Source organism: Entelurus aequoreus, linkage group LG14 (genome assembly GCF_033978785.1).
Source record: "Entelurus aequoreus isolate RoL-2023_Sb linkage group LG14, RoL_Eaeq_v1.1, whole genome shotgun sequence".
In the NCBI taxonomy this organism is placed as follows: domain Eukaryota; kingdom Metazoa; phylum Chordata; class Actinopteri; order Syngnathiformes; family Syngnathidae; genus Entelurus; species Entelurus aequoreus.
This window is the reverse complement of record NC_084744.1, coordinates 46,791,597-46,818,330: the sequence shown is the minus strand read 5'-3', so window position 1 is coordinate 46,818,330 and position 26,734 is coordinate 46,791,597. Positions and strand designations below refer to the sequence as shown.

Sequence of the window (26,734 nt, the reverse complement as noted above, 5' to 3'; positions counted from 1 at the left end):
AAAAATAAACCTATGAACTAATACAGTAGAGTTACTGTTTATTTATTTATTTAGTTATAGGGCATGTTTTGTTGTGGCTCTAGCTTCGAGCAGGGCTATGATGTCTTGTTCCTTTCCTTGCAAGTGTTGATAGTTTTCTTTGTGGCTCATAGGCGGACGACTTTAACATTTTATTTTGATTATGGATTAACCTCCATTAAACAATATGTACTCTAAACAATGGTTAGACGCAAGGATGCCCAGCCCAAACAAGCTAAATGTTACATCTACAGTGCATGGTTTCAGAAGACCACAGCATGACCAAAAACTACACCTACGCAGTTGAGAACATTTAGGGTTGTTCATTTAACAACCGCACTTGCATAATTTAAAACTTCCTAAACCGCTGTGCTTTTTCCTTAAGTCTTGGTTATGAGTCATTCTCCCTACTTTGCCCTTATAGGGTTTGAGGGATCATTCAGAGGTTGACATAATGCAGCCATGTTTCCAACATCACCCATCCTTCATGTCTGAGTGTCTATTATGAGGACAGCCTTGGTGGTGTCATTTTAAGCACTATATATATCAATGTATCAAAAATATCAATGAGAGAGCATGTGAGTGACAGAACGAAAAGCTCTGACTCACTTAGGTCAAGTTGTTTGGCACATTTCTAGGCCCTCAATATAGACTTTCTTTTAGAGAAACAATACCGTCTTATATTTGGGTCAAAACAGTATTTTATTCCTAAGAAATACATTTGAATGGTCACTGTAGAGGTTGCCCTGTAGTGGGTTCCTCGGACCACCACACACTGCCACGAGAGCCCGGATTTCTGGGTACAACACTGCTTTATTTGTTAAAGTTAAAGTTAAAGTACCAATGATTGTCACACACACACTAGGTGTGGTGAAATTTGTCCTCTGCATTTGACCCATCCCCTTGATCACCCCCTGGGAGGTGAGGGGAGCAGTGGGCAGCAGCGTAGCCGCGCCCGGGAATCATTTTTGGTGATTTAACCCCCAATTCCAACCCTTGATGCTGAGTGCCAAGCAGGGAGGTAATGGGTCCCATTTTTATAGTCTTTGGTATGACCCGGCCGGGGTTTCAACTCACAACCTACCGATCTCGGGGCGGACACTCAAACCACTGCATAAAGATTGCTCCGCTTTTGCTTTCCAGCAAAATGTATTTCTTTTTCCGAGTGCGTGTCTCTCTCTCTCTCTGGCTCCCACTCCAACGCTCAGTCTGTGTCTCGTTCCGGCTGCTGCTAATAAAGGGGACAGGTGATTAGATAACAAGGCCCACCTGGGCCATCCACACACCTGTCGCTGTCTTTACCATGAATTGATTAACGTGGACCCCGACCTAAACAAGTTGAAAAACTTATTCGGGTGTTACCATTTAGTGGTCAATTGCACGGAATATGTACTGTACTGTGCAATCTACTAATAAAAGTCTCACTCAATCAATCAATCGAGGCCGGTCCTTGCATACCCCGTTCCGCGGCAGGCCTGCAGGCCACGCCCCCCTCCACAGTCACCAACTCAAAATGGTAAACCACCAATTGCTATCATAAGTTACCAATAGTGATTTAAGAGAACATATTAAGCAAATAACTTTCTGTATTTTTCACAGTTAGAAATTAAACTTTGTAAAACTTGATGTCCGGCCCACGTAACATGGCTGTCAATCATGGCTGCCTTGCATGGATGTACATGTCCTTCATGTGTGCACACACATATAAGGCTCTTTGAGAACGAAAGGACTTGAAAAAAGGATTCTATGGTTGCTATATTCAAAATAAGATAAATAAAAGGCTTTTCCAAACACTGTTTTTGTGACACAACAATGTCCTTTTGCTACGTCCGTGTGTATTAGTGGGGCTCTGCTGACATGCTCGCAGTAGGAAGAGGGTGGGATTGCAACTTGCTCAAACTTGAACGCCCTCTAGTAGCCACTTATATGTGAAATACTGCAGCTTTAAAAGGGACCTATTATGCAAAACCAGCATTTCTTACCTTTTGGTACTTGTTTTTTGGTTCTGCGTAAGTCCCCGAAAATTTGAAATCAAACCTTTGAGGCATGGCAGAGATAGTTATAAAACAATCTTGCCTTCATTTATACTTTCTTCAAACAAGGTGTTAGGAAAAACATCACAGGTTGTGCAAATTCCTAAGTGTAGTCTGACGTTGTAATAAATAAGCTCTTTTTTTTCCTCTATCTTTTTATCGTGGGGCAGACTGGCTCGTAAATGCACGTGGATCCTCTGCTTTTGCCATTTCTAGTACACATTTGCGTGTATCGTATTTTTCATCTTATGTAGACCACAATTAAGTTTTTAAAATTAAGAAAAAAATCATAATATGACCCCTTTAAGTAACTTTTGTATCCTAAGAAGTAGTCTTGTCGGTGCCAAAACAGATATGCGGAACCACCCACAATAGTAAAACTATAACAACAACCAAATATCAAGAATACCCAGGGTTTCTTTTCTCCAGAAAAGTACAGACTGGGAGAGGACACACCTTGTCTATCTCTATGCACTTCTATTCTTCAGAGACAAAACATTGCAGAGATCCTTCAGTCCCTTGTTTAAAAATTCAAAGTACCAATGATTGTCACACACACACTAGGTGTGACGAAATTATTCTCTGCATTTGACCCATCACCCTGGGAGGTGAGGGGAGCAATGAGCAGCAGCGGCAGCCGCGCCCGGGAATCATTTTTGGTGATTTAACCCCCAATTCCAACCCTTGATGCTGAGTGTCAAGCAGGGAGGTAATGGGTCCCATTTTTTATAGTCTTTGGTATGACTTGGGCCGCCAAAAAATATCTGTTTCTCAGCTGTGATCCGTATGGGCTGCAGTGGTACTCAGTTGTAATACATTTTTTCACCACTTGTGGCAGTGTGCCATGCCCCACAGTGTAGTCTTGTGTTTGTGTTTTCCTTTGGTCTGTGCTTAGTTCTTGTCCAGCACCCCTATTTTGTAGTTCCAGCCCTACTGCTCAAGGTTTTGGTGCCACCTATCACGGTACCACACCAGATCAAAGCTCTGGCACCTCTTGTTGCGGCACCACACTCAGTCAATCTAGGAATCTAGATACAAATTCCTTTTTGGTGACTTTATATACTCTGGACCTAGATGTTGAGTCCGCGACATACATGGCGGACAATAACTGATACAGTCTGCTTTGCCAGTCCAAATGCATTTGATGTTTTCTGTAGTCTTCTCTCGTCGGCCAGGTAATACAAAGCACACTCTACCTTTTTTTTATCACATCCACGGGAGCCCACACTCTCGTTGTCTCTCCTTCGAGAAATGGACAAACTTTTTTGTTAAGTACAATCACAGCTGACCCGGACATTGAAAAGTTCTCTTGCCGTCTGAGATGTGTAGTATCCCAAATAGCTGCAATCGCGCGTTTCCTTCACTTAAGGTATTCACGTGTGATTTCCACAAGCGTCTGTACATATAGAAGAATGAGAAACATGGGAATGTCTGGATGACTCGCCTCCATATTTCCAGTGATTAGTTACGGTTGTTATGAAGCTGGCTGTAACATGTTCTTTCTGACGTCACTTCCTGTGTGGGCCGCGGTCTTTCTGACTTCACTTCCTCTCCGAACTCAGTTTGTAAACGATCAATGAGTCCATACAAAGCTAAAAGTCGGAGATTCAAGAAATACCCTTGTAAAAAATGTATCCAAAGAGGGTTACCTTAAACACTGGTTTAGTGTGGCTGACACGATGCTTAGGCTAAATAATTATTTGTTTAAGGGTTTATCCGGCTTAGTGTAGACATAGCCTTAGGGTGGGGGTTCTGCCACGCCTTGCCTGACAGTGTAGTCTTGTGTTTTCCTTTGTTCTGTGGTTAGTTCCTGTCCAGCAACCTAATTTTTAGTTCCATTTCCGATTTGAGTATCATGCTGCAGCTTTACTTTTCCCAGCGCACCTGTTTTGAGTTTGTTAACTGGCCTATTTAGTACAGCTGATGCTGCGCTCTGTGGGTCATCAGCTCCTCCCCCCCATCCAGAGAGGGCGTCTTGAATTTTTTTAATTTAGTTCAGCTAGTGCAACGCTCATTGTCGGGACATTGTGTTTTGCACTTTTTGTATGTCGCCTCCACGTCCGGAAACTCCAGCATTCTTAGAAGTTTACTTTGTAGACGGTTTAGTTTAGTTTTGTTTGGGCTCACATGTTTCCCTATGCTTAACGTGCACCTCACTGCTTTAGTGTTTTTGAGGATTAATTGCTCTTTTTACCTGCAAGTTGTCTCCTGTTTCCGGGATCACGACCACTACCGCGAACATGCGGCCAGAGCGTCACAAGAAAAAGTCTGGAGCAAAAGTTATAGAGAAATTTCTTAAGCTGCGTTTTCATTTGTACTTTATTTCATTGACAGTTTAGTTAAATAAAAAAAATATTTTTTGTCAGTTATTTATGATTTCCATCTTTAGCCGTATATTTGGTTAGTATTTATTTTTCTAATGAGCCTGACCCAAGCCTAAGGTTTATGTGTTAATAAATAATCTTTGTCATTTTTTTTAAAAACCTTTGGTTTCATATCATTTGGCAAGGTTTATCCTGGTTTACTTTAAATAGGTTAGATATAATTATCAAATATGATAAAAATCAAGAATAAGATTACTAATTCAGTGTTAATAAATGAGTGGGACCCAAGGTCAAAGTTAAAGTTAAAGTACCACTGATGGTCACACACTATGTGTGGTAAAATTACTCTCTGCACTTGACCCATCCCCTTGTTTCACCCCCTGGGTGGTGAGAGGAGCAGTGAGCAGCAGCGGTGGCCACGCTCGGGAATCATTTTGGTGATTTAACCCCCAATCCCAACCCTTGATGCTGAGTGCCAAGCAGGGAGGCAATGGGTCCCATTTTTATAGTCTTTGGTATGACTCGGCCGGGGTTTGAACTCACGACCTACCGATCTCAGGGCGGACACTCTAACCACTAGGCCACTGAGCTGGAATTAGACCAGTCCTTTGCTCCATACTACCAACAGAGATTTTTAGAAGATTTGCATGAAGTGTATTTATCCAGGATGCTTATCCAGAGAAAATACAAGTAGTTGTTTACTACTATCCTCCCCTGGCACACTAAATGACTCTTGGCCTTGACCTTGGCTGCCCTACCTGACTGACTCTGTGAGCTGATAATAAGAGTCTAGTTTAAATCCCACCGAGGCAGCTTAATAACAGCCAACCTGTGATTACTGCTCGCAGGCCAGATGTTGACTTTCCCTGTGATTACCAAGAGAGAGGGACTATTATCAGACATGTTGTCGCATCCCTCTTGCCTGTGCTTTTCATTTTCCAGTGAGTGTAAAGTAAACGCGGTACAGGGGCCATGAGGTAGAGGAAATAATGAAAAAGTAAGGTTTAACTATCTGGAAGAAAAACTCACTTGATTTTTAGCTGGTTGGTTATACAGGTCTTTGTAGTAAGTATAGCCTAGTGTATACTCTCACGTAGGGCTGGGCGATATGGCCTTTTATTAATCTCTCGATATTTTTAGGCCATGTCACGATACACGATATATATCTCGATATTTTGCCTTAGCCTTGAATGAACACTCGATGCATATAATCACAGCAGTATGATGATTCTATGTGTCTACATTAAAACATTCTTGTTCGTACTGCATTAATATATGCTCATTTTAGACTTTCATGCAGAGAGGGAAATCACAACTAAGTCAATTTAGCAAAACTGTATTTATTAAACAGTTATTAAGCAGTGGCACAAACATTCATGCCATTTCAAAACAAAGTGCAAGATTGTCAGAGACATTTTAAAACAAGCTATTAGTGCACTTTTGTGCATGATGTTTCTAAGATGACATATCAAAACAACACAAAATTAAAGTGCACATTTTGTACAGAACGCCACTACAATAGTTTAAAACAAATAAAGTGCACGTTTGTACAGGATGTCACACAAGATATTTCAATAACTGTCAAATAAAACTGAGCTGCATAATAGGAAATCCAATAGTGTATGTCCTTCGCTATGTGGTAGCTTCCTGCGGACGTTATCTCCTTCTGTTGTTGACAATTTTTTTCATACGGGGTTGATGTGGAAATGGTTGCTTGGGCATTTTGTTGGTGTGGCACCGAACGGAGATGTTGACATGCGGGGTTTCAAGCACTCTTCCTTCCAGCGGGAGAATTTTCAAATGATGCTACAAATTAGCAGTGGTGCTACTTTTTGTAGCAACGCTTTTGCCGCATACTTGACATAATACTGTTGTCTGTTCAACATCTTCCCGCTTGAAGCCAAACCACCGCCAGACGATGGACCCCCTGCTGTTTTTCTTGGGAATGAATTCTTCCTTTATTTGTTACCAGATTCGCACCTTCTCTCTCTCGTATTACCACTCGCACCGCTCCGCTTGCACCACAGCTAACGTTACCCATGTCGCTACCTTTCTGCTCCGCGAGGGCGTATGACGTTGCATGCGCGACAGTATGTGACGTATGTAAGAAGGTGCGCTTGTTTTATGTCTCTGTGAGAAGGAGAGACAAGAGAGAGTGAGAAGAGCCTGTAGTGTAATGCCCGCAGCTAAAAGCAACTGCGTGAGAACGTATACTCGAATATCACGATATAGTCATTTTCTATATCGTACAGAGACAAACCCGCGATATATCGAGTATATTCCATATATTGCCCAGCCCTACTCCCACGTCATGTAGCTTGTGTCCCCTCTGACGGCCGTGTTGTTTGATTTATATTTTTTCCGTGGGGGGGGGGGGGGGGGGGGAGGAGGCGGGGGGGGTGGCGCCAGACTTGTAATTCTCTTCCAAAACACTCAGGGGCAGTGTCTCCAGAAGGAGCAACTGCAGCTGTCGTTGACTAGATATTGTATTTCCTTCTTGTGAAGAGTGACGATAGACGACAACCAGGAAATCCACATCATTGTCTACACAGGAACTAATCATTCAGAATCGTCAGTTTACTTTCAAAGGACGTTGTTCTCATAAACCAGGGGAAAATACCTTTGCGAAGATGGACTGTGAAGATGTATATACACTTAAATATAGAAAATGTCTCAAATCTGTTACAACAAACAAATGTTCTTAGTTTGTTTTTTTCTTTATCATAAAAAAAAACATTGGACAGCCTAAACTTTCTCCAAAGTATCAAAGATGCAATTTTGAAATAAAGGAATTGCAAGTGAAAATGTATTTGTATTGTAGCACTTAATTAAGGTATTTTGCCAGGAGTCCTATTTTGTTAGCGCAGTCGGGCAAAATGTAACGCACAGTAATTTTATTGTTAAAGCCGGATGTGTGCATCTGGTTTTTCTGGCCGACTTGACATCGCTATGGGTGGGAGATGAATATGTAAACAAAAGTACCTCCCGAATAGCCCTGCCATCCTTTCTTCAGCGATAATCTTACAAGACTCTCAGTTCCAAATATTACAGTTTCAGTCAGACGTTTATGTTGCATGATCATAACGTACTATGGTAGTACAGCCTCACGAATCGAAGCCGGGGCGAGTTGAAATTAGAGATGTCCGATAATGGCTTTTTTGCAGATATCCGATATTCCGATATTGTCCAACTCTTGATTACCGATTCCGATATCAACCGATACCGATATATACAGTCGTGGAATTAACACATTATTAAGCCTAAATTTGTTGTGATGCTCCGCTGGATGCATTAAACAATGTAACAAGGTTTTCCAAAATAAATCAACTCAAGTTATGGAAAAAAATGCCAACATGGCACTGCTATATTTATTATTGAAGTCACAAAGTGCTTTATTTTTTTTAACATGCCTCAAAACATCAGCTTGGAATTTGGGACTTGCTCTCCCTGAGAGAGCATGAGGAGGTTGAGGTGGGCGGGGTGGGGGTAGAGGGTAGCGGGGGGTGTATATTGTAGCGTCCCGGAAGAGTTAGTGCTGCAAGGGGTTCTGGGTATTTGTTCTGTTGTGTTTATGTTGTGTTACGGTGCGGATGTTCTCCCGAAATGTGTTTGTCCTTCTTGTTTGGTGTGGGTTCACAGTGTGGCGCATATTTGTAACAGTGTTAAAGTTGTTTATACGGTCACCCTCAGTGTGACCTGTATGGCTGTTGACCAAGTATGCATTGCATTCACTAGTGTGTGTGAAAAGCCGTAGATATTATGTGATTTGGCCGGCACGCAAAGGCAGTACCTTTAAGGTTTATTGGCGCTCTGTACTTCTCCCTACGTCCGTGTACCACTCCGTACAGCGGCGTTTTAAAAAGTCCTAAATTTTACTTTTTGAAACCAATACAGATAATTTCCGATATTACATTTTAAAGCATTTATCGGCCAATAATGTCGGCAGTCCGATATTATCGGACATCTCTAGTCGAAATAGTAATAATCAATGTTAAGCTTTGTGAATCAATATTGCTAAAAATGAAAAGATATCGTTCAGTAATTGATCAAATCGATTATTTTACCCAGCCCTAGTGTAATTACCAACTATATTACAATATATTAATTATTGAGTGTCTAAAGTCTACTCCGCAAGCTCATTTCTTTACTGGCTTGCAACATATTGTATCATTCATCCATCCATTTTCTACCGCTTGTCCCTTTTGGGGTCGCGAGGGGCCTGAGCATATCCCAGCTGCACTCAGGCAGAAGGCGGGGTACACCCTGGACAAGTCACCACTTCATCACTGGGTCAACACATATAGACAGACAACATTCACACTCACATTCACACACTAGGGTTTTGGAGGTGGAAGGAAGCCGGAGTACCTGGCGAGAACCCATGCAGTCACCGGGAGAACGTGCAAACTCCACACAGAAAAACCCCAAGCCCGGGAATCGAACCAAGGACCTTCTCGCTGTGAGGCACGAGCGCTAACCACTGCACACTCTAGCAAAACCTGAATATTAAGTATGTGCCATTGGATTTCTTTTAGTACATTTGATGAAATATAAGTGACCAATATGTGTTTAGGTTCGTGTGGCAATTTTGACACTAGGCTATAATACATACTGAACGTAGATCTAGAGAACTGACATGTTTTTAATTACAACTTTATTGTTGAAAGTAGACTACTTTTCCCCAAAACACACCATTTGTTCTCTTGTTTTATCATTTGATTCTAGTAACATTTTATTTTATTTTTAAATCACAACCAAATAATAACATTGATCATTTTACAGCTTCTTTTTATCTACAAATACGACTTAGCTGTTTTATTTTGTAACCTCTTATAAGCTTACTAATATGTACATTTTTATTGTTGCCCTTATACTCTTTTATTTTGAGGAGAAATTACCTTCTCAATCCGCATTACGCCAAATAGTGATGCGTTCTTCCTCGGCCATCAAACTAACCAGCCAGCATTTTGCAACCAAAACAACGTTTTTTGTTCATAATCCATATTTATCCTTTCCTATCTATACTAGGGTTGTACGGTAATGAATGAATCATTTTCGGTACTATACCGCCTCTAAAAAGTACCGGTCCCTCAACCCCCGCCCTCCGTTGTGTCATTGTTGGTTTACGAGCAGAGGAGCATGTTCGGCAGCGCACAATCACGGAGTACTTACAAGCAGACACAGTGTGTCGACAGAAAAAGGAGAATGGACGCATTTTGGCTTAAAAACTAACGATAAAGGTGAAGTTATAACACTGAAACGCCCTCAGGAAGAGGTGCTTGAAGAAATGGCTGTTTATAAACTCAGGAAATATGTCCCTGGACACATGAGGACTTTGAATATGACCAATGTATGATCCTGTAACTACTTGGTATCGGATTGATACCTAAATTTGTGGTGTCATCCAAAACTAATGTAAAGTATCAAACAACAGAAAAATAAGTGATTATTACATTTTAACAGAAGTGTAGATAGAACAAAGAGAAAGTAAGCAGATATTAACAGTAAATGAACAAGTAGATTAATAATTCATTTTCTACCACTTGTCCCTCATAATTTTGACAAAATAATAGAATGGAAAATGACACAATATGTTATTGCATATGCCAGCAGACTAAATTAGGAGCCTTTGTTTGCTTACTTACTACTAAAATACAAGTTGTCTTCTATGTTCACTATTTTATTTAAGGACAAATTTGCAATAAAAAACAGATGTTTAATGTACCCTAAGATTTTTTGTTAAAATAAAGCCAATAGTGCAATTTTTTGTGGTACTCTTTATTTAGAAAAGTATCAAAGTACCGAAAAGTTTTGGTACCGGTATCAAAATATTGGTATCGGGACAGCGCTAATTTATACTGTAAATACATACTATTATGACGAGCTGTAAGACTTCCTAACCTCTCCAAACACATTCTTGCATATAATTCCACGTGAATACATCCATACAGATTTTCAGCAATCTGCAGGTACTTGCCAGATTGTATTCATTAGTATGCTGATTAAAATAGCTTCAAAGCAATTAGAACAAATTGAGATTTATACATGAACTATGCAGAAAACATCTTTCAGCCTTAAGGTCTCAGCAGGAGGTATCCAGACAGCTTCTTAGAGTCAAATCTCTGTGATGAACGGCGACCTCCCCCAAGGGCGTGCTCCCTCTAGACTGGGGGAAGCCTTGTTCCCAATGGAGCTCCTCCTCCTCCATTAGCTAATTTCTGATCAACTGGTTCTTCCATCTTTAATTCATACGTCTTCATGCACAGATGCTGAAGGTTGTTTTTAATCAACTGATTACTCCCCTCGGTCAAGAACTCTGCCCTCTGTCCCCTTTAAGCCATGCTGGATCCATGTAGAAACAAAAACAGGCGGATTTTGCCCTCCTAGTTGTATTCAGTAATATGGTACTTTGCCAATATAAGGTTATATTCAAGGACTGACTTTGGGATCTATTTAGATTGGAGGCCACATTTCCAGAAAGCTAAAGACCGGGTAGCAGGACTTTTCCCTTCACTGTTAGTCATATTGGCATATTCAGGAGGACCAGTATCCTTTATAGTAGACATTTGATTTTGGTCTATTTAGTTTGTCAGAGTTACAAGGATGCTCTGCTGTTTTTGTACACTTTCTGCAAAAATGTAAGGCCCCGTTTACACTTAGCTGGATAAGGTTATCCAGGGTAAATCCCACCTAACCTTATCCGTGTCCACACACAAAAATGCCACCGTTTAAGACCCCCTCCCCCCTTCGCCAGCGGGCGCAACGCGACCTAGTACGCATGCGCGGAAAATGCGCACGTCATAGTCATCTCCAGTGTTGCTTTGTGTGCAAGTTCTTAAATGTAACTTATCTGAACAATATCTGAACAATATCTAGTGTTGTGGTATTTCAATTAACTGGAATCCAGTGTGCTGTGGGGCCCTATTGTAGTGAATCCCACCTGAGACATCATAAATTAATCAAAGCTTTAATGGACACAAAAGTACACAATGTGACAAAGAACATTTGACGACAATCAATCGAGGGATCTAGATATCTGGTCAGGACACTCCTCACTCTTTTGCCTTCACCTTCATTGTCCATTAGTTTTTGGTGACTTTATATACTCTGGACCTAGACGTTGAGTCCGCGACATACATGGCGGACAATAACTGATACAGTCTGCTTTGCCAGTCCAAAAGCATTCGCCGTTTTCCGTAGTTAGTCTTCCCTCGACGGCCAGGTAATACAAAGCACACGCTACCTTTTTTATCACATCCACGGGAGCCCGCATTCTCATTGTCTCTCCTTCGACAAATGGACAATGTTTTTCGGTAAGTAGAACCATAGCTGACCTCGACATTTGAAAGTTCTCTTGCCGTCTGAGAAGTGTTGTATCCCAAATAGCTGCAACCGCTTTCTCTTAAGGTATGCATGTGTGATTTCCACAAGCGTCTGTACATGTAGAAGAATGAGAAACACGGGCATGTCTGGATGACTCGCCTCCATATTTCCAGTGGTTAGCTCAGAGTTACGAAACCGCTTTATTATGAAGCTGGCTGTGGCGCGTTCTTTCTGATGTCACTTCCTATGTGGGGCGCGGTCTTTCTGGCGTCACTTCCTCTCCGAACTCCGCTTGTAAACGATCAATGAGTCCATACAAAGCTAAGAACCGGAGATTCAAGAAATACACGGTGCACTTAGTCGTGTAAAAATTTGTCCGAAGAAGGGGACCTTAAACGCTGGTTTAGTGTGGCTGAAACGGGGCTTAGGCTAAATAATTATTAGTTTAAGGGGTTATCCGGCTTAGTGTAGACCAGGGGTCACCAACCTTTTTGAAACCAAGAGCTACTTCTTGGGTACTGATTAATGCGAAGGGCTACCAGTTTGATACACACTTAAATAAATTGCCAGAAATAGCCAATTTGCTCAATTTACTTTTAACTCTATGTTATTATTAATAATTAATGATATTTGTCTTTGTGGAAACACTGATCATCTTAATGATATCTCACAATAAATATATATAGAAACAGATAAATATCAATATGCAACACTTTATTTTTATATTTTCTCTAAGTGAACATTTTTCAAATTGAACATTTTCAAATGATCACTTCTAAGACAGTCTTGTGAAATCACAATATCCCATTTTAACTAGCTAGCCACTAACATTTTTTAACAAATCATGAATTACTTTGCACGATGTTTGTACAAATAATAACTCATGTAAAATACAAAAGTCAACTTCTCAAATTTTTAAATAAATCATGTCACACTTTGAACTGGACACCAAGTCTGTTATCTGTTTCTTTGTCAGTTAGTGAAGACCAAGTCTTTAAAATATTTTCTTGGATTTTCAAATTCTATTTGAGTTTTGTCTCTCTTAAAATTACAAATGTCGAGCAAAGCGAGACCAGCTTGCTAGTAAATAAATACAATTTAAAAAATAGAGGCAGCTCACTGGTAAGTGCTGCTATTTGAGCTATTTTTAGAACTGGCCAGCGGGCTACTCATCTGGTCCTTACGGGCTACCTGGTGCCCGTGTGCACCGCTTTGGTGACCCCTGGTGTAGACATAGCCTACGTCTCTCACAATTTTTTTTAACTTAACTCACGGGCCACAAGTTGATTAGCCCAAATGATGAAAAAGGGGAATCTTGAAGAGCACCACTAGTATAACTAAAGAAGTTGAACAAATGGCTACTGACTACATCGGAAGTAAACAACCTACAACCACACCTTAAATCACATTAAAAGAAAATGTGTACGTAAGTGCCAAAAAAGAGAGAACTTAAAGGAGTACCTTCAGGAATGCCTCAGTTATGTCAATCACATGTTTGTACCCCAGTGTTCTATGTTTGGTAGCAAGGTTAAAATGTCAATGCAAGGATCTGCCAATGTCTTTACAGTGGTCCAAATTCCTCGATACAACAGGATCACTCTTGTCTTTTTAGGAATTTGCTGCAAAAATGTTTGTTTCCCAAGTTTTGAACTGAACCTAGGGGCCGGTATGGTGTCAGTTGAACAGCCCGGGAGTTAAATAATATTGGGGCTTGCCATTGTAACACTCTGGATCAATAAAGTCTATTCCTTCATTCAGTAGAGAGTCACGTTTAAAAAAACAAACAAACATAAGCTGTTAATTTCGCAAGAGGTAGATCCTTGCGTAGGGAAAGTAAAGCTCTCCCCCCATCTGGGAGATTTGTGAACAAAGGCCTGAAAGGACCTTTTGCCCAGATTCCCGTCTCAACCATACCCAGCCTACTTTTTTAATCTTACCTCGCTCTATGTGTGTTACACTACTCACTCAGCATTCCAGAGATTCTGGTGAAATCCTTGAATTTGGCATCGATTCTTACTCATGGATCAAGCGACAAAAGCCTACATTGTTTTCTTTGTTGTAATTCAACGTATTTTGGTTATCCTTCTCTGCTGTTTTCAACTTGCTTAAAGTCACAATTTTCAAAGCAAACAATATAACAAGAACACAATTGGCTGGCTTATGGTAAATAGGTTATTCTTGTATAGCGCTGTTCTACCTTTAAGGTACTTAAAGCGCTTTGACACTATTTCCACATTCACCCATTCACACACACATTCACACACTGATGGCGGGAGCTGCCATGCAAGGCTCTAACCAAGACCATCAGGAGCAAGGGTGATGTATCTCACTCATGGACACAACGGACATTTTGATTGATTGATTGATTGAGACTTTTATTAGTAGGTTGCACAGTGAAGTACATATTCCGTACAATTGACCACTAAATGGTAACACCCGAATAAGTTTTTCAACTTGTTTAAGTCGGGGTCCACTTAAATTGATTCATGATACAGATATATACTATCATATATACTATCATCATAATACAGTCATCACACAAGATAATCACAATGAATTATTTACATTATTTACAATCAGGGGTGTGGAGGGGGGGGGGTTAGGATATGGACATCAAGTAGTGGACATAGAGAGAGAGAGAGAGAGAGAGAGAAGGGAGAGAGAGAGAGAGAGAGAGAGAGATCAGAAGGCATAAGAAAAAGTATCTGCATTTGATTGTTTACATTTGATTGTTAGCAATCCGGGGAGGGTGTTAGTTTAGGGTTGTAGCTGCCTGGAGGTGAACTTTTATTGCGGTTTTGAAGGAGGATAGAGATGCCCTTTCTTTTATACCTGTTGGGAGCGCATTCCACATTGATGTGGCATAGAAAGAGAATGAGTTAAGACCTTTGTTAGTTCGGAATTTGGGTTTAACGTGGTTAGTGGAGCTCCCCCTGGTGTTGTGGTTATGGCGGTAATTTACGTTAAGGAAGTAGTTTGACATGTACTTCGGTATCAGGGAGGTGTAGCGGATTTTATAGACTAGGCTCAGTGCTAGTTGTTTAACTCTGTCCTCCACCTTGAGCCAGCCCACGTGACATGGCGTAAGCCGGGGATGGAACCAGGAACCCTCAGGTTGCTGGCATTGCCGCTCTACCAACCAAGCCACGCTGTTATCGTTAATGGTTTAACACAGTGGTGGACCGATTGGTACTGGACCGCACAAGAAATGTAAAAAAATAAATAAATAAAAAAATTATTTTTTTTATTTTTTATTAAATCAACATAAAAAACACAATATATAGATTATATATCCATATAGATCAATACAGTCTGCAGGGATACAGTCCGTAAGCACACATGATTGTATTTGTTTATGAAAAAACAAAAAACATCCTCTGTGTTTTTAAATTTTGATTTCAATTTATTGTTTTAATTGGTTTTGCCCTTTAAAATTGTTTTTAATCATATTTTTTTATATATTGTTTTTATATATATATATATTTTTTTTATTCAGTCATAGGTGGAGCTAAGGATACTATTTGAATATTGTTTTTAATATTGTTGTGCGGCACTTTGGAAACATTTTTGTTGTTTAAATGTGCTATACAAATAAAGTGGATTGGATTGGATTGGATCGATATACAGTATATAATACAAAACAACATAAGGACTGGCATTGCGACGAAAGCTACATTGCTAACGTGGCAATCACATTTTAACAGCAACATCATGCTAAATTAGCCTTTTTGCTGAAGAAAAACAAAATAAACAGACTCACTCCTCTCACGTTTGTAGCTGACTGACGGGATGGTTGCTAACATTGTGTCAGTCTCATGTAAGAATGCATCAAAGACAACAATGTTTATTATGTGGTCTGTTGGGAATTTTAATGGACACTCAGACAATAGTCAGTTAGATTTCTGACCCTTTTAAAAGTTGGTCAGCCATTTAACACCAGAGGTCTGCACATCTGTCTACTCACCAGCTTTCATGGCAATGGCAATCAATGCATTTCTATAGTTATACCAACTTGTAATTCCTCCATGTATCGTTATTTAGGGTCTAACATGGGGGCCGCACCACTATCCTGGTATTTGGTTTCACTCTGCTATGTAATCAGCATTTGCCTCCGATCTATTGTTCGATACCTTCCTGTGTTTATGTACTTAAAGTACACAACAGGAATCTGGAGATCTCCCGTCAGCTGTAAGGGGCTTTTGTAGTTTTGTCTTGACTTTCTATCCAGACAGCAATATCGTCCACGTTTTAACCTTTCACGTGGACTCGCAAAAGCGACAGAAAATACTGTAATATGCATGCCTAATTACAGAGAAAAACTACTACTGTACACTAAAAAATGGAAGTATTTAGTATATATGTATATAGTTACCAATTATATACTATATATCCATATAGTATATAATTGGTACAAAGGTTTAACTAACATGTGTACAAGGATATTTCACATGCCTTTACTGTGTATATAATTGAACAGTGTTTATGTTGTGTACAAGGTGTATTTATAATATGTTGTGCAAAGGAAGTTTCATAATTTTTGGAAGCTCATCTTGTATTTGACATTGTTTATAGGGTTAGGCGCAATAAGTGTTCAACTTCAGCCTAAACACTTTCGGTCTGCAACATTTTCAATTTATGAATGTACAACTGTTTGTTTATGTAAAACTGTTTGTTTATTTTGTTGACCACTGACCGAAGAAATAATAAACTCAACTAAACTAAAAAATAGTGGGTTATTTTGATAACTCAATTTATGAGTTGCTAGTGTTGGGTTGAATTTTGGAGTTATTTTTAAGAATAGCAATCCATTTTTTGAGTCATAACGGTATTATTTTAACTCCATTTCTGGGTTTCAAACTTATGAACCATTTTGGGTTGTTTTTTTCAACGAGTAACACATTTTTGGGTAAAAGGCTTTTTTTTTATTTTACTAAAGAAGTAAATTTTTTCTTGAAGGGAATTTTATTAAAGGCCTACTGAAATGATTTTTTTTTATTTAAACGGGGATAGCAGATCTATTCTATGTGTTATACTTGATCATTTCGCGATATTGCCATATTTTTGTTGAAAAGATTTAGTATAAAACGACGACGATAAAGATCGCAACTTTTGGTATCTGATAAAAAAAAGGCTTGCCCCTACCGGAAGTAGCGTGACGTAGTCAATTGAACATATCCACAAAGTTCCCTATTGTTTACAATGATGGCCGCCAGAAGTGAGAGAGATTCGGACAGAGAAAGCGACGATTTCCCCATTAATTTGAGCGAGGATGAAAGTTTGTGGATGAGGAAAATGCAAGTGAAGGACTAGTGGGGAGTGGAAGCGATTCAGATAGGGAAGATGCTGTGAGAGCCGGGGGTGACCTGATATTCAGCTGGGAATGACTACAACAGTAAATAAACACAAGACATATATATATATACTCTATTAGCCACAACACAACCAGGCTTATATTTAATATGCCACAAATTAATCCCGCATAACAAACACCGAGGTGTTTGTTATGCTAGCTCCTAGCTCCTAGCTCGAGCTAGTTATAGCAAGCGATCAAATTTTTGGAAGCACAGCTACGTACTCACGGTATCGCGTCTGTGTATCCAAATCAAAGTCCTCCTGGTTAGAGTCTCTGTTGTCCTAGTTCTTCGATCTTGACTGCATCTTTCGGGAATGTAAACAAACACCGGCTGTGTTGTGTTGCTGACTTCCCTCGCAAAATATCCGCTTCGCACCGACAACTTTCTTCTTTGCTTGCTCAGCTTCTTTCTCCATAATGCAATGAATGTCCAGAATACTGTGGAATAATGAGATGAAAACAGAGCTATTTCGTATTGGCTTCAATGGGGAAGCCATACCTCTGTTAAACTGGCTACGTCACGCGCATACGTCATCATACCGAGACGTTTTCAAGCGGAAGTGTGGCGGGAAATTTAAAATTGCACTTTATAAGTTAACCCGGCCGTATTGGCATGTGTTGCAATGTTAAGATTTCATCATTGATATATAAACTATCAGACTGCGTGGTCGGTAGTAGTGGGTTTCAGTAGGCCTTTAAGGATTAATCTCATTAACATTATTTACAATCGCCCGACATTGAGTTAGCATAACTCAACTTTTAGGTTAAACAATTCAACCCAATAGTTTGGTGGTGATTAACCCAACATGAAGTTATCATAACTCACCTTTTTGGTTAAATAATTTAACGCAAAAGTTGGGTTGAAAAAATGAACCCAAAATGTTGAGTTAAAATAACTCAAATAAGGGGTTTGTCCTTTTCTGAACCAGCAGTTGGGTTAAAATTTGGTTACCGTATTTCCTTGAATTGGCGCCGGGAATATAGTATTCGCCTGCCTAGAATTACAGCCGGGTCAAACTCGTTTCGCAAAATAATTAGCGCATGCTTGGCACTTCCGCCGGGTCAAATATGAGTCATTAAATGACTCCCGCCTCCAGGTGGTAGAGGGCGCTAGTGATCCTTCTTGCGACTACCAGTACTGCAGGAGACAGGTACTGCAGAAGAAGACAACAAGCAGCAAGCATGCAGCAATTGTTTGCTTGCACTTTTAACATGGAGGATTACATATCTAAAATAAAACCGTTTTCTAAACTGGACTTTCAATCGAAGCAGGAGGTAATAATTAAAGGAATATCTCCAGAGACTTTTAAAATAGAAGAAAGATGAGAAAGACTGCCTTTGATCAGAAGCAGCTGCACATGGACCCATCTACAAGTAAAGGTAAGATCATAATAACGTTTTTTTTATTAAATGTGTTTTTAATGATAAGGTATGCGCCGGAGTGAGAAGAGGTTTTAAAATAATTAGAGCATGCTTGCTCATTCCGCATGGTTTTGGTAACCGCAGGAGTGAGAAGAGGTTTTAAATTAATTAGCGCCCCTGCGGCTATTCAAGGAAATACGGTATTTTTTAACCTGATGTTTTTTTGTGTGTGTCCACTTTACTACTATGAAAATTGAGAATCAAATCAAATCACCTGCTCAGTGGCCTAGTGGTTAGAGTGTCCGCCCTGAGATCGGTAGGTTGTGAGTTCAAACCCCAGCCAAGTCATACCAAAGACTATAAAAATGGGACCCATTACCTCCCTGCTTGGCACTCAGGATCAAGGATTGGAATTGGGGGTTAAATCACCTAAAATGATTCCCGGGCGCGGCCACTGCTGCTGCTCACTGCTCCCCTCACCTCCCAGGGGGTGAACAAGGGGATGGGTCAAATGCAGAGGACAAATTTTACCACACCTAGTGTGTGTGTGACAATCATTGGTACTTTAACTTTAACTTAAATAAAGCTTTCTTCTGTTCTAGTCTACGAACTCCTCCAAGCTTAGGGATAACACGCATGTTCAAACTCACCTCTGTTTTTAACATTTTGACCAATTTAAACTCCATCCATCCATCCATTTTCTACGGCTTGTTCCGCTCTGGGTGGCGGGGGTGGCTGTAGTCTATCCCAGCTGCATTAGGGCGGAAGGTGGGGTGCACCTTGGACAATTCACCACCTCGTCGCTGCAATTTAAACTCTGAGGCTATGTCTACACTAAGCCGGATAACCCCTAAACAAATAATTATTTAGGCTAAGCCCCGTTTCAGCCACACTAAACCAGCGTTTAAGGTTCCCTTGCTCGGACAATTTTTTACAAGGGTAAGTGCGCCATGTATTTCTTGAATCTCCGGCACTTAGCTTTGTATGGACTCATTGATCGTTTACAAACTGAGTTTGGAGAGGAAGTGACGCCAGAAAAACCGTGCCCTACACAGGAAGTGACGTCAGAAAGAACGCGCCACAGACAGCTTCATAATAAAGCGGTTTCGTAACTCGGAGCTAACCACTAGAAAGACTGAGGCGAGTCATCCAGCCATACCCGTGTTTCTCCTTCTTCTACATGTACAGACGCTTGTGGAAATAACACATGAATACCTTAAGAAAAAGTGATTGCAGCTATTTCGGATACAACACTTCTGAGACAGCAAGAGAACTTTCGAATGTCCAGGTCAGCTGTGATTTTACTTACCAAAAAACTTTGTCCATTTGTCGAAGGAGAGACAACGAGAATGCGGGCTCCCGTGGATGTGATTAAAAAAAGGTAGCGTGTGCTCTGTATTACCTGGCCGTCGAGGGAAGACTATGGAAAACGGCAAAGGCTTTGGGACTGGCAAAACAGACTGTATCAGTTATTGTCCGCCATGTATGTCGCGGACTCAACGTCTAGGTCCAGAGTATATAAAGTCACCAAAAAGGAATGGACAATGAAGGTGAAGGCAAAAGAGTGAGGAGTGTCCTGACCAGATATCTAGATCCCTAGATTGATTGATGTAAAATGTTCTTTATCACATTGTTTACTTTCACTTGTTTATTAAATATTTGATTAATTTATGATGGCTCAGGTGTGATACAATAGGACCCCACAGCACACTGGATTCCAGTTAATTGAAAAATCACAACACCGGACATTGTTCAGATAAGTTAAATTTAAGAACTTGCACACAAAGCAACACTGGAGGTGACTATGACGTGTGCATTTTCCGCACATGCGTACTAGGTTGCGTTGCACCGGCGGACGGAGGGGGGTAGTGGGTCTTAAACGACCATTGTGTGTGTGTGTGTGTGTGTGGACAAGGATAAGGTTAGGTGGGATTTACCCTGGATAACCTTAGTGTAGAAGGGGCCTTAATCTCTGAGACCCAAAATATTAGCTTTTTCAGGCTCCAGTTAAAATTGTCTTGAGTAAACCATCTATTTATTTGGCAACTAAAGGCCATTCACTCTTCTCTGTTGGGTCTATGTTCACTTAGGCATCAATGCACCAAGCTACACTTCAATAAACAATCTTGTGTTCCTGCATTAAGTTGCATTCATTAGCTTTCTCTTTTGTCAGGACTTTTGATCTGATCACTTGATACTACCTGCACTTGTGTCTGCAGCACCTGGTCCCGTGTAACCCCCTGAAATATTTAAGGCTCATTCATTAGCACGTCTCTGTAGAAGCTTGAGAAACTCAAGCTACCAGCTCTCGGTGACTATCATTCACATCATGGGTATTCCATGTCAGAGAGCATAGCGGGACATGAGGACTGTTTCTGTCAAGTCGTTCTGTCCCAGCAGTGTTCCATGTGCACAGTGGCATGCAGCATGAAGAATTTGAAGCAAACACAGGCTGAGTTCTTAAAACATCTGCTGACCAGAAGCAGGGGTGTTGATCTGGAGCACGCTTGATGCCAACAAGTCAATGCCGCTCCTTGCAAGGATCAGCATGCAAGAGGTAGTCACACTGTTTAGGTGGTCAGCTGGGCCACACCAGGTGATTTAAGTTGGGCGGGGGAGCGTCTGACATGTGTCCATTGTGTCCCAGCTGGCCTTTGTTTGGGATATTTCCGCCTGGTTAACTTCCGAGGTCTCAGTCAGAGGTCCTGGCTTTAGTGACAAGACTCTTTATGAAGGCGGGGACAAGGGGGAGCAGTTTTGAAACAACCATCTGTTGCTTGAACAGCATCAGACTCTTTAAGCACAAACTAATGCAAAGAAGGACAAACGCATCTTGCACCCACAGAAGCTGAATATAGATCTTCTTTTAACACACCATTGAGTGTTGAAGATTCTTTACAGCCATGGGAACATAAACAATGAGTTGTGGGCCAGAAATTATTACCGTATTTCCATAAGGTGGACTGGATTATAGTATTATAAACTCTGACAAGTTTTGTTATAGAACATAAATGACGTAGCATCGTAACGTACCTTATTCTTGCAGTTCTCTCACAACTTTGTTAAGTATGCTTCACATGGTGTTAAGTAAAAAACTGTAATTACGATAATGATACTCAGAGACAAAAACTTTTTGAGATGTTTTCACGGTTTATCGATAATCCATATGTCATCTCATCCTTTCCTTTCAAAGGTATATCACCATTTACTGGTCTGGTATGCATAATACCTTCATTTTTAGTCATTTTTGTAGGTGACAGTACTTGTGAATGAGGTTAATTTTGAAAGCTATAGCACAGGGGTAGGGAATCTATGGCTCTCGAGCCAGATGTGGCTCTTTTGATGACTGCATCTGGCTTTCAGATAAATCATAGCTGCCATTGCTTAACACGATAAGTAATGAATAATTCCGCTGGTAATCAAAGTGTTAAAAATAACGTTCAAAATATAAAACATTCTCATGCATTTTAATCCATCCATCCGTTTGCCACCGCAGCTTTTCAAGAAGTCGCATTAACGGTAAGAAATATTGTATTCATTATTGTTTAGCTTCAGAATAACAATGTTATTAAAAAGAATAGGAGACTTATTATGCTCAAAAAATGTTAGTCTTACTTAAAAATGCACGCATTTAGATGTATTCAGTGTTAAAAAATATTATATTGTTCCGAACCCTGCTATAGCATATCAAACAAAATACCTTCATGTTTTACTCTTCCTGAGAACCAGCTGCTCATGCTATAAATATATATATTTTTTATATAAATATATTTCTGGGGAGAAAAAAAAAAAAAAAAAAAAAAAGCCCCATTATATAAAACACAAATGCCCATTGCAGAGCTTTCAGGAGAATTTTGTTGTTGTGTATGCAAACCGTTTGTCTAATGTCACATGATTTTTGCCAGCAGCTACTAGCAGTAATATTCTCCTTGAGTGGAGTCCCTGAACAGTCCAGTTACATAACAGTACCTGATTGTCTTGTGTCAATGGAATAAATCCTAATAATCTCCCAACTGCACGCGGATTTTCCCCGAGTATAGGCCAAATATACCGAGCTGGTACCAGGCACTACTTTAAATCGTGTAAATGTGTCGACACGTGCTTTAATTACAGTAATAGCAGTCTATTTTTGCCTGTATGCCCCTTTACACACAATGGGAGGTGAAACATACGTGCACCCTTCCTCTTTCCCCTCCGCTCAGACTCCTCTTGCTAATTTACAAGACCCGGCAAACTGCTGTCCCTTGTGGTTTGGGAAAGACACATTTAGCCCTGCTCCATTAGCCAAATGAAGGGAGAAGCATGTTGGTAAGAGTGGCTTTGAAGGGATAGTTTTGTCTAAGGATAACTAAGAAATAAAAAAAAAACTTCTATAACTGTCTAATATGTAACTAATTACTGTACTCTCATAGTACATCAACACATATTGTTGGTTGTCCCCACGTAACACTTCTTTCCCGTGTGTGTGTGTGTGTGTGTGTGTGTGTGTGTGTGTGTGTGTGTGTGTGTGTGTGTGTGTGTGTGTGTGTGTGTGTGTGTGTGTGTGTGTGTGTGTGTGTACACGTGGCTCGGCTCTTGTAAATAGTTAATAAGGATTGATGTCTGAAAGTGGTGACCTTGTACTGTATAAGGTTACCAAGTGGAATCCATGCATATCGATCTGTTCAGTTTTATGCTCTGTTGGACACAATTCCCTTTTGTCCCATGTTTCCTGGACCACTTTGGTGCTGAGTAACAATGATTAGTCACTCAAAATTGTGTTGAATGCAGTGCTGTCAAACCATTAAACATTTTGATTTAATTCATCACAGCATTGATGTGAATTAATTTTATTTACCATTAATTATGCACTTTTAATGTATATTAATGGTAATCAGATTAATAATGATGATGGATGATACCGCAATAACATGTTAATGTGATTAAGTACCGTATTTTTCGGACGATAAGGAACACTTATAATCCTTTTATTTGGTCAAAAATTGACAGTACGCCTTATAAGTCGGTGCACGTAATGTTTGTATTAATTTTGGTTGTGCTTACCAACCTCAAAGCAAGGTTTTTTGGTACATGGTGTAATGATAAGTATGACCAGTAGATGGCAGCCACGTATAAGCAAGCAACACCAAAACGTTGATGTTTTCATTTGTCATGATCCGTCGCCCGGATCATGTTTTGTTTAGTTTTGACTCCCTCAGTTCTGTTTTCAGCACCCCTGGGTTTGTGTTTTAGTTGTCATGGGTGCTGATTAGTTTCACCTGCCTCTGATTAGTGTTAGGGACGCTCACCTGCTTCCGGGCACTAATCAGAGAGCTACTTATTCCAGTTTTTCGCCACACACTGTCTGGCTGTCTTGTTTGCTTTAATCAACAGTTACGTTTGACGATTCCTTGCTTCTTTGCTCGTGTGTTCTATGCCAAGCTTTTCCGTTAGCTTTGCCATAGCTTCCCGTGCAATCAGCACGCTTTTCTGTTTACTTCTGTATGATTTACGAGGAATAAATCATTTCCTTAACTGCATCCTGCCTCCAAAGTTCTTGCTGCATCTGGGGAGAACGATCCACGCAGTAAAATGAGACCCAAGCGTGACATTATTGAGAATATGGAACATTACACATGGCGCTCAAAAATCTGTCAAAATGTTTATAGTACGACTTCGGTAAGCTACTAAGCCGCACCGCTTGATGGAACGTGGTGCAATACGGCTACCGTAGTCAGGTGTACTATGCTTCAACATACGGGTAATATTATGGTGTGTGTATAAGGACAGAAAAATGGCACCTGTTAGGAGACATATTAGCTGGTGTTTTGTTTTGGAATATTATGCAAAACCAACTTTTCTCAAGTATTGGTTCCTGATGTGTATTTAGCATCTGCATAAGTCCCGAAAATGTGCCATTGTAGTCTGCACCGTTGTCAATAAGCTCCTTTTTCTCTATCCTCTTGTTATGGGGCATTCATTCTCCGCTATTGCCATTTCTAATACAAAGTAGCGTACAGTTCTAACTTATATCTGTCAGTAGAATCGCTATGGAAGGGCTAAAAACAAGCGGTACAAAAACGATGACAGTGAGAAGACGCTGTCGAAGTTGAGCTATGTACACAAGACCGCCCACAAAACGGCGCATCCCGAAGAGCACGACTCTACGGTAGAGCGGGTTATTGACAAAGTCAAAGTAATGTAAAGAAACTGGGAACAACTTTCTTCCAAAACAGACAGCTACTACTCACCCAGCAATTTTGCAATGAGCCTTGTTTTAAGATGCTTGATGTTTGCTAACTACGTTGCAGGGGTCCCGTGTGTGGCTGAGGCATAAAGAACAGCTCCTTCCCTCTACTGTCAGCTCCTGTGATGATGCATCTCTGGTCTTCACCACTGACTATGGGAAGGTAAGATGCTACTTTATCCTGATCTGTGGTGCTGCAAATTAGGTTTTAATAAAAATAGATTCTGAAATTAATAATTTTGTTTTTTTTATCAGTTGACAAATGAGAAGCTGGGAATTGTAGTAGGGACTGAATGGAGACAGTGAAGTAGAGGTGACTTGGGTTTTAGAGCAAAAGTCAATATACAAATTTGGGATGTCATTTGGGCCACCAATATGTATCTGACGATTTTAGTGAAAATGTAAGTGATCGCTATTGCGGGTTGCATCTTTGTATTGCCAATCACTAACGCAGATCCCCTCTGACTGACACTTGAAATCCACTGGTATGTTTTTTCAGGGCCAATACTGATTATTAGTAGTAGGGCTGGGCGATATATCAAGTTTGTAAGATATATCGATATATTTTTAAACAAGATATGAATTACGAAAATATCGTAATATCGATATAATTTGTTACACGTTAAAATGACCAAACACCGCTTATTTGTTGTGTTCCTTGTTCTCCCCCGCTTCCAACTCCCTCAAAAACACTTCATGGGCTACTAAACCCCTCCCCTTCCTCCTTCCAAGACGTGCTTGCACATATAAGAACATCCATGATTGGTTGGTTGTAGAGATTTCCGATAATGGCTTTTTTGCCGATATCCGATATTCCGATATTGTCCAACTCTTAATTACCGATTCCGATATCAACCGATACCGATATATACAGTCGTGGAATTAACACATTATTATGCCTAATTTTGTTGTGATGCCCCGCTGGATGCATTAAAAAATGTAACAAGGTTTTCCAAAATAAATCAACTCAAATTATGGAAAAAAATGCCAACATGGCACTGCCATATTTATTATTGAAGTCACAAAGTGCATTATTTTTTTTAACATGCCTCAAAACAGCAGCTTGGAATTTGGGACATGCTCTCCCTGAGAGAGCATGAGGTGCGGATGTTCTTCCGAAATGTGTTTGTCATTCTTGTTTGGTGTGGGTTCACAGTGTGGCGCGTATTTGTAACAGTGTTAAAGTTTTTTATACGGACAACCTCAGTGTGACCTGTATGGCTGTTGACCAAGTATGCCTTGCATTCACTTGTGTGTGTGAAAATCCGTAGATATTATGTGATTGGGCTGGCACGCAAAGGCAGTGCCTCTAAGGCACACCCCCAATATTGTTGTCTGGGTGGAAATCGGGAGAAATTCGGGAGAATGGTTGCCCCGGGAGATTTTCGGGAGGGGCATTGAAATTCGGGAGTCTCTCGGGAAAATCGGGAGAATGATTGGGAGACGCAACTGCTCTGTACTTCTCCCTACGTCCGTGTACCACTCTGTACAGCGGCGTTTTAAAAAGTCATAAATTTTACTTTTTGAAACCGATACCGATAATTTCCGATATTACATTTTAAAGCATTTATCGGCCGATAATATCGGCAGTCCGATATTATCGGACATCTCTAGTTGGTTGTTTACTATAATGAGTCGCGATTGGTTGAGATTAAGGCAAAACATTAAGGACAGGCCAATCAGAGGCATGATTTCCATTCCTGGTAGACATCCCAAATGACGACAAGAGTGTCGTAGAAGAGAAGAGGGAATATTGAAGCGGGCGATTTATATATTAAAAAAACTAGAGGAAGATTACAGAGGAATTCTCTTCTTTAGATTTTTATTTTAGCGATGTAGACGACGTCCAGGAAACCCACAATGCGTCTAATTGGCCACATTTGGACAAATGTATGCGTCTGGATAAAACATTCATTTGAGTTGTTTACCATGTAAGCCCAAATCAAAACTGTTCTCCAGTTGCCAAGCCGGGTATATTTCGCACGAGAAGTGCTGCCAAAAATGTACGCCGAGGTGAGAAAGATCATAGCCGCACAATTAAGTAAAGTCACTTACTTGGCGCTGACCAGAACCGTACCTGTGTGACAGTCCATTA

At 40.4% G+C, this 26,734-nt stretch overlaps 1 protein-coding gene across 3 annotated transcripts in view; it reads left to right on the top strand.

Moving 5' to 3' along the window:
• The window catches only part of myo10l3 (myosin X, like 3), a 216,170-nt gene that overhangs the window by 31,015 nt on the left and 158,421 nt on the right, over positions 1 to 26,734 (top strand). For all 3 annotated transcript variants that reach the window (XM_062070009.1, XM_062070011.1, XM_062070010.1), the window contains one exon: positions 24,704 to 24,802. In XM_062070009.1, the coding sequence (XP_061925993.1) occupies positions 24,704 to 24,802 (99 nt within the window). The remainder of the gene's footprint in view (positions 1 to 24,703; positions 24,803 to 26,734) is intronic.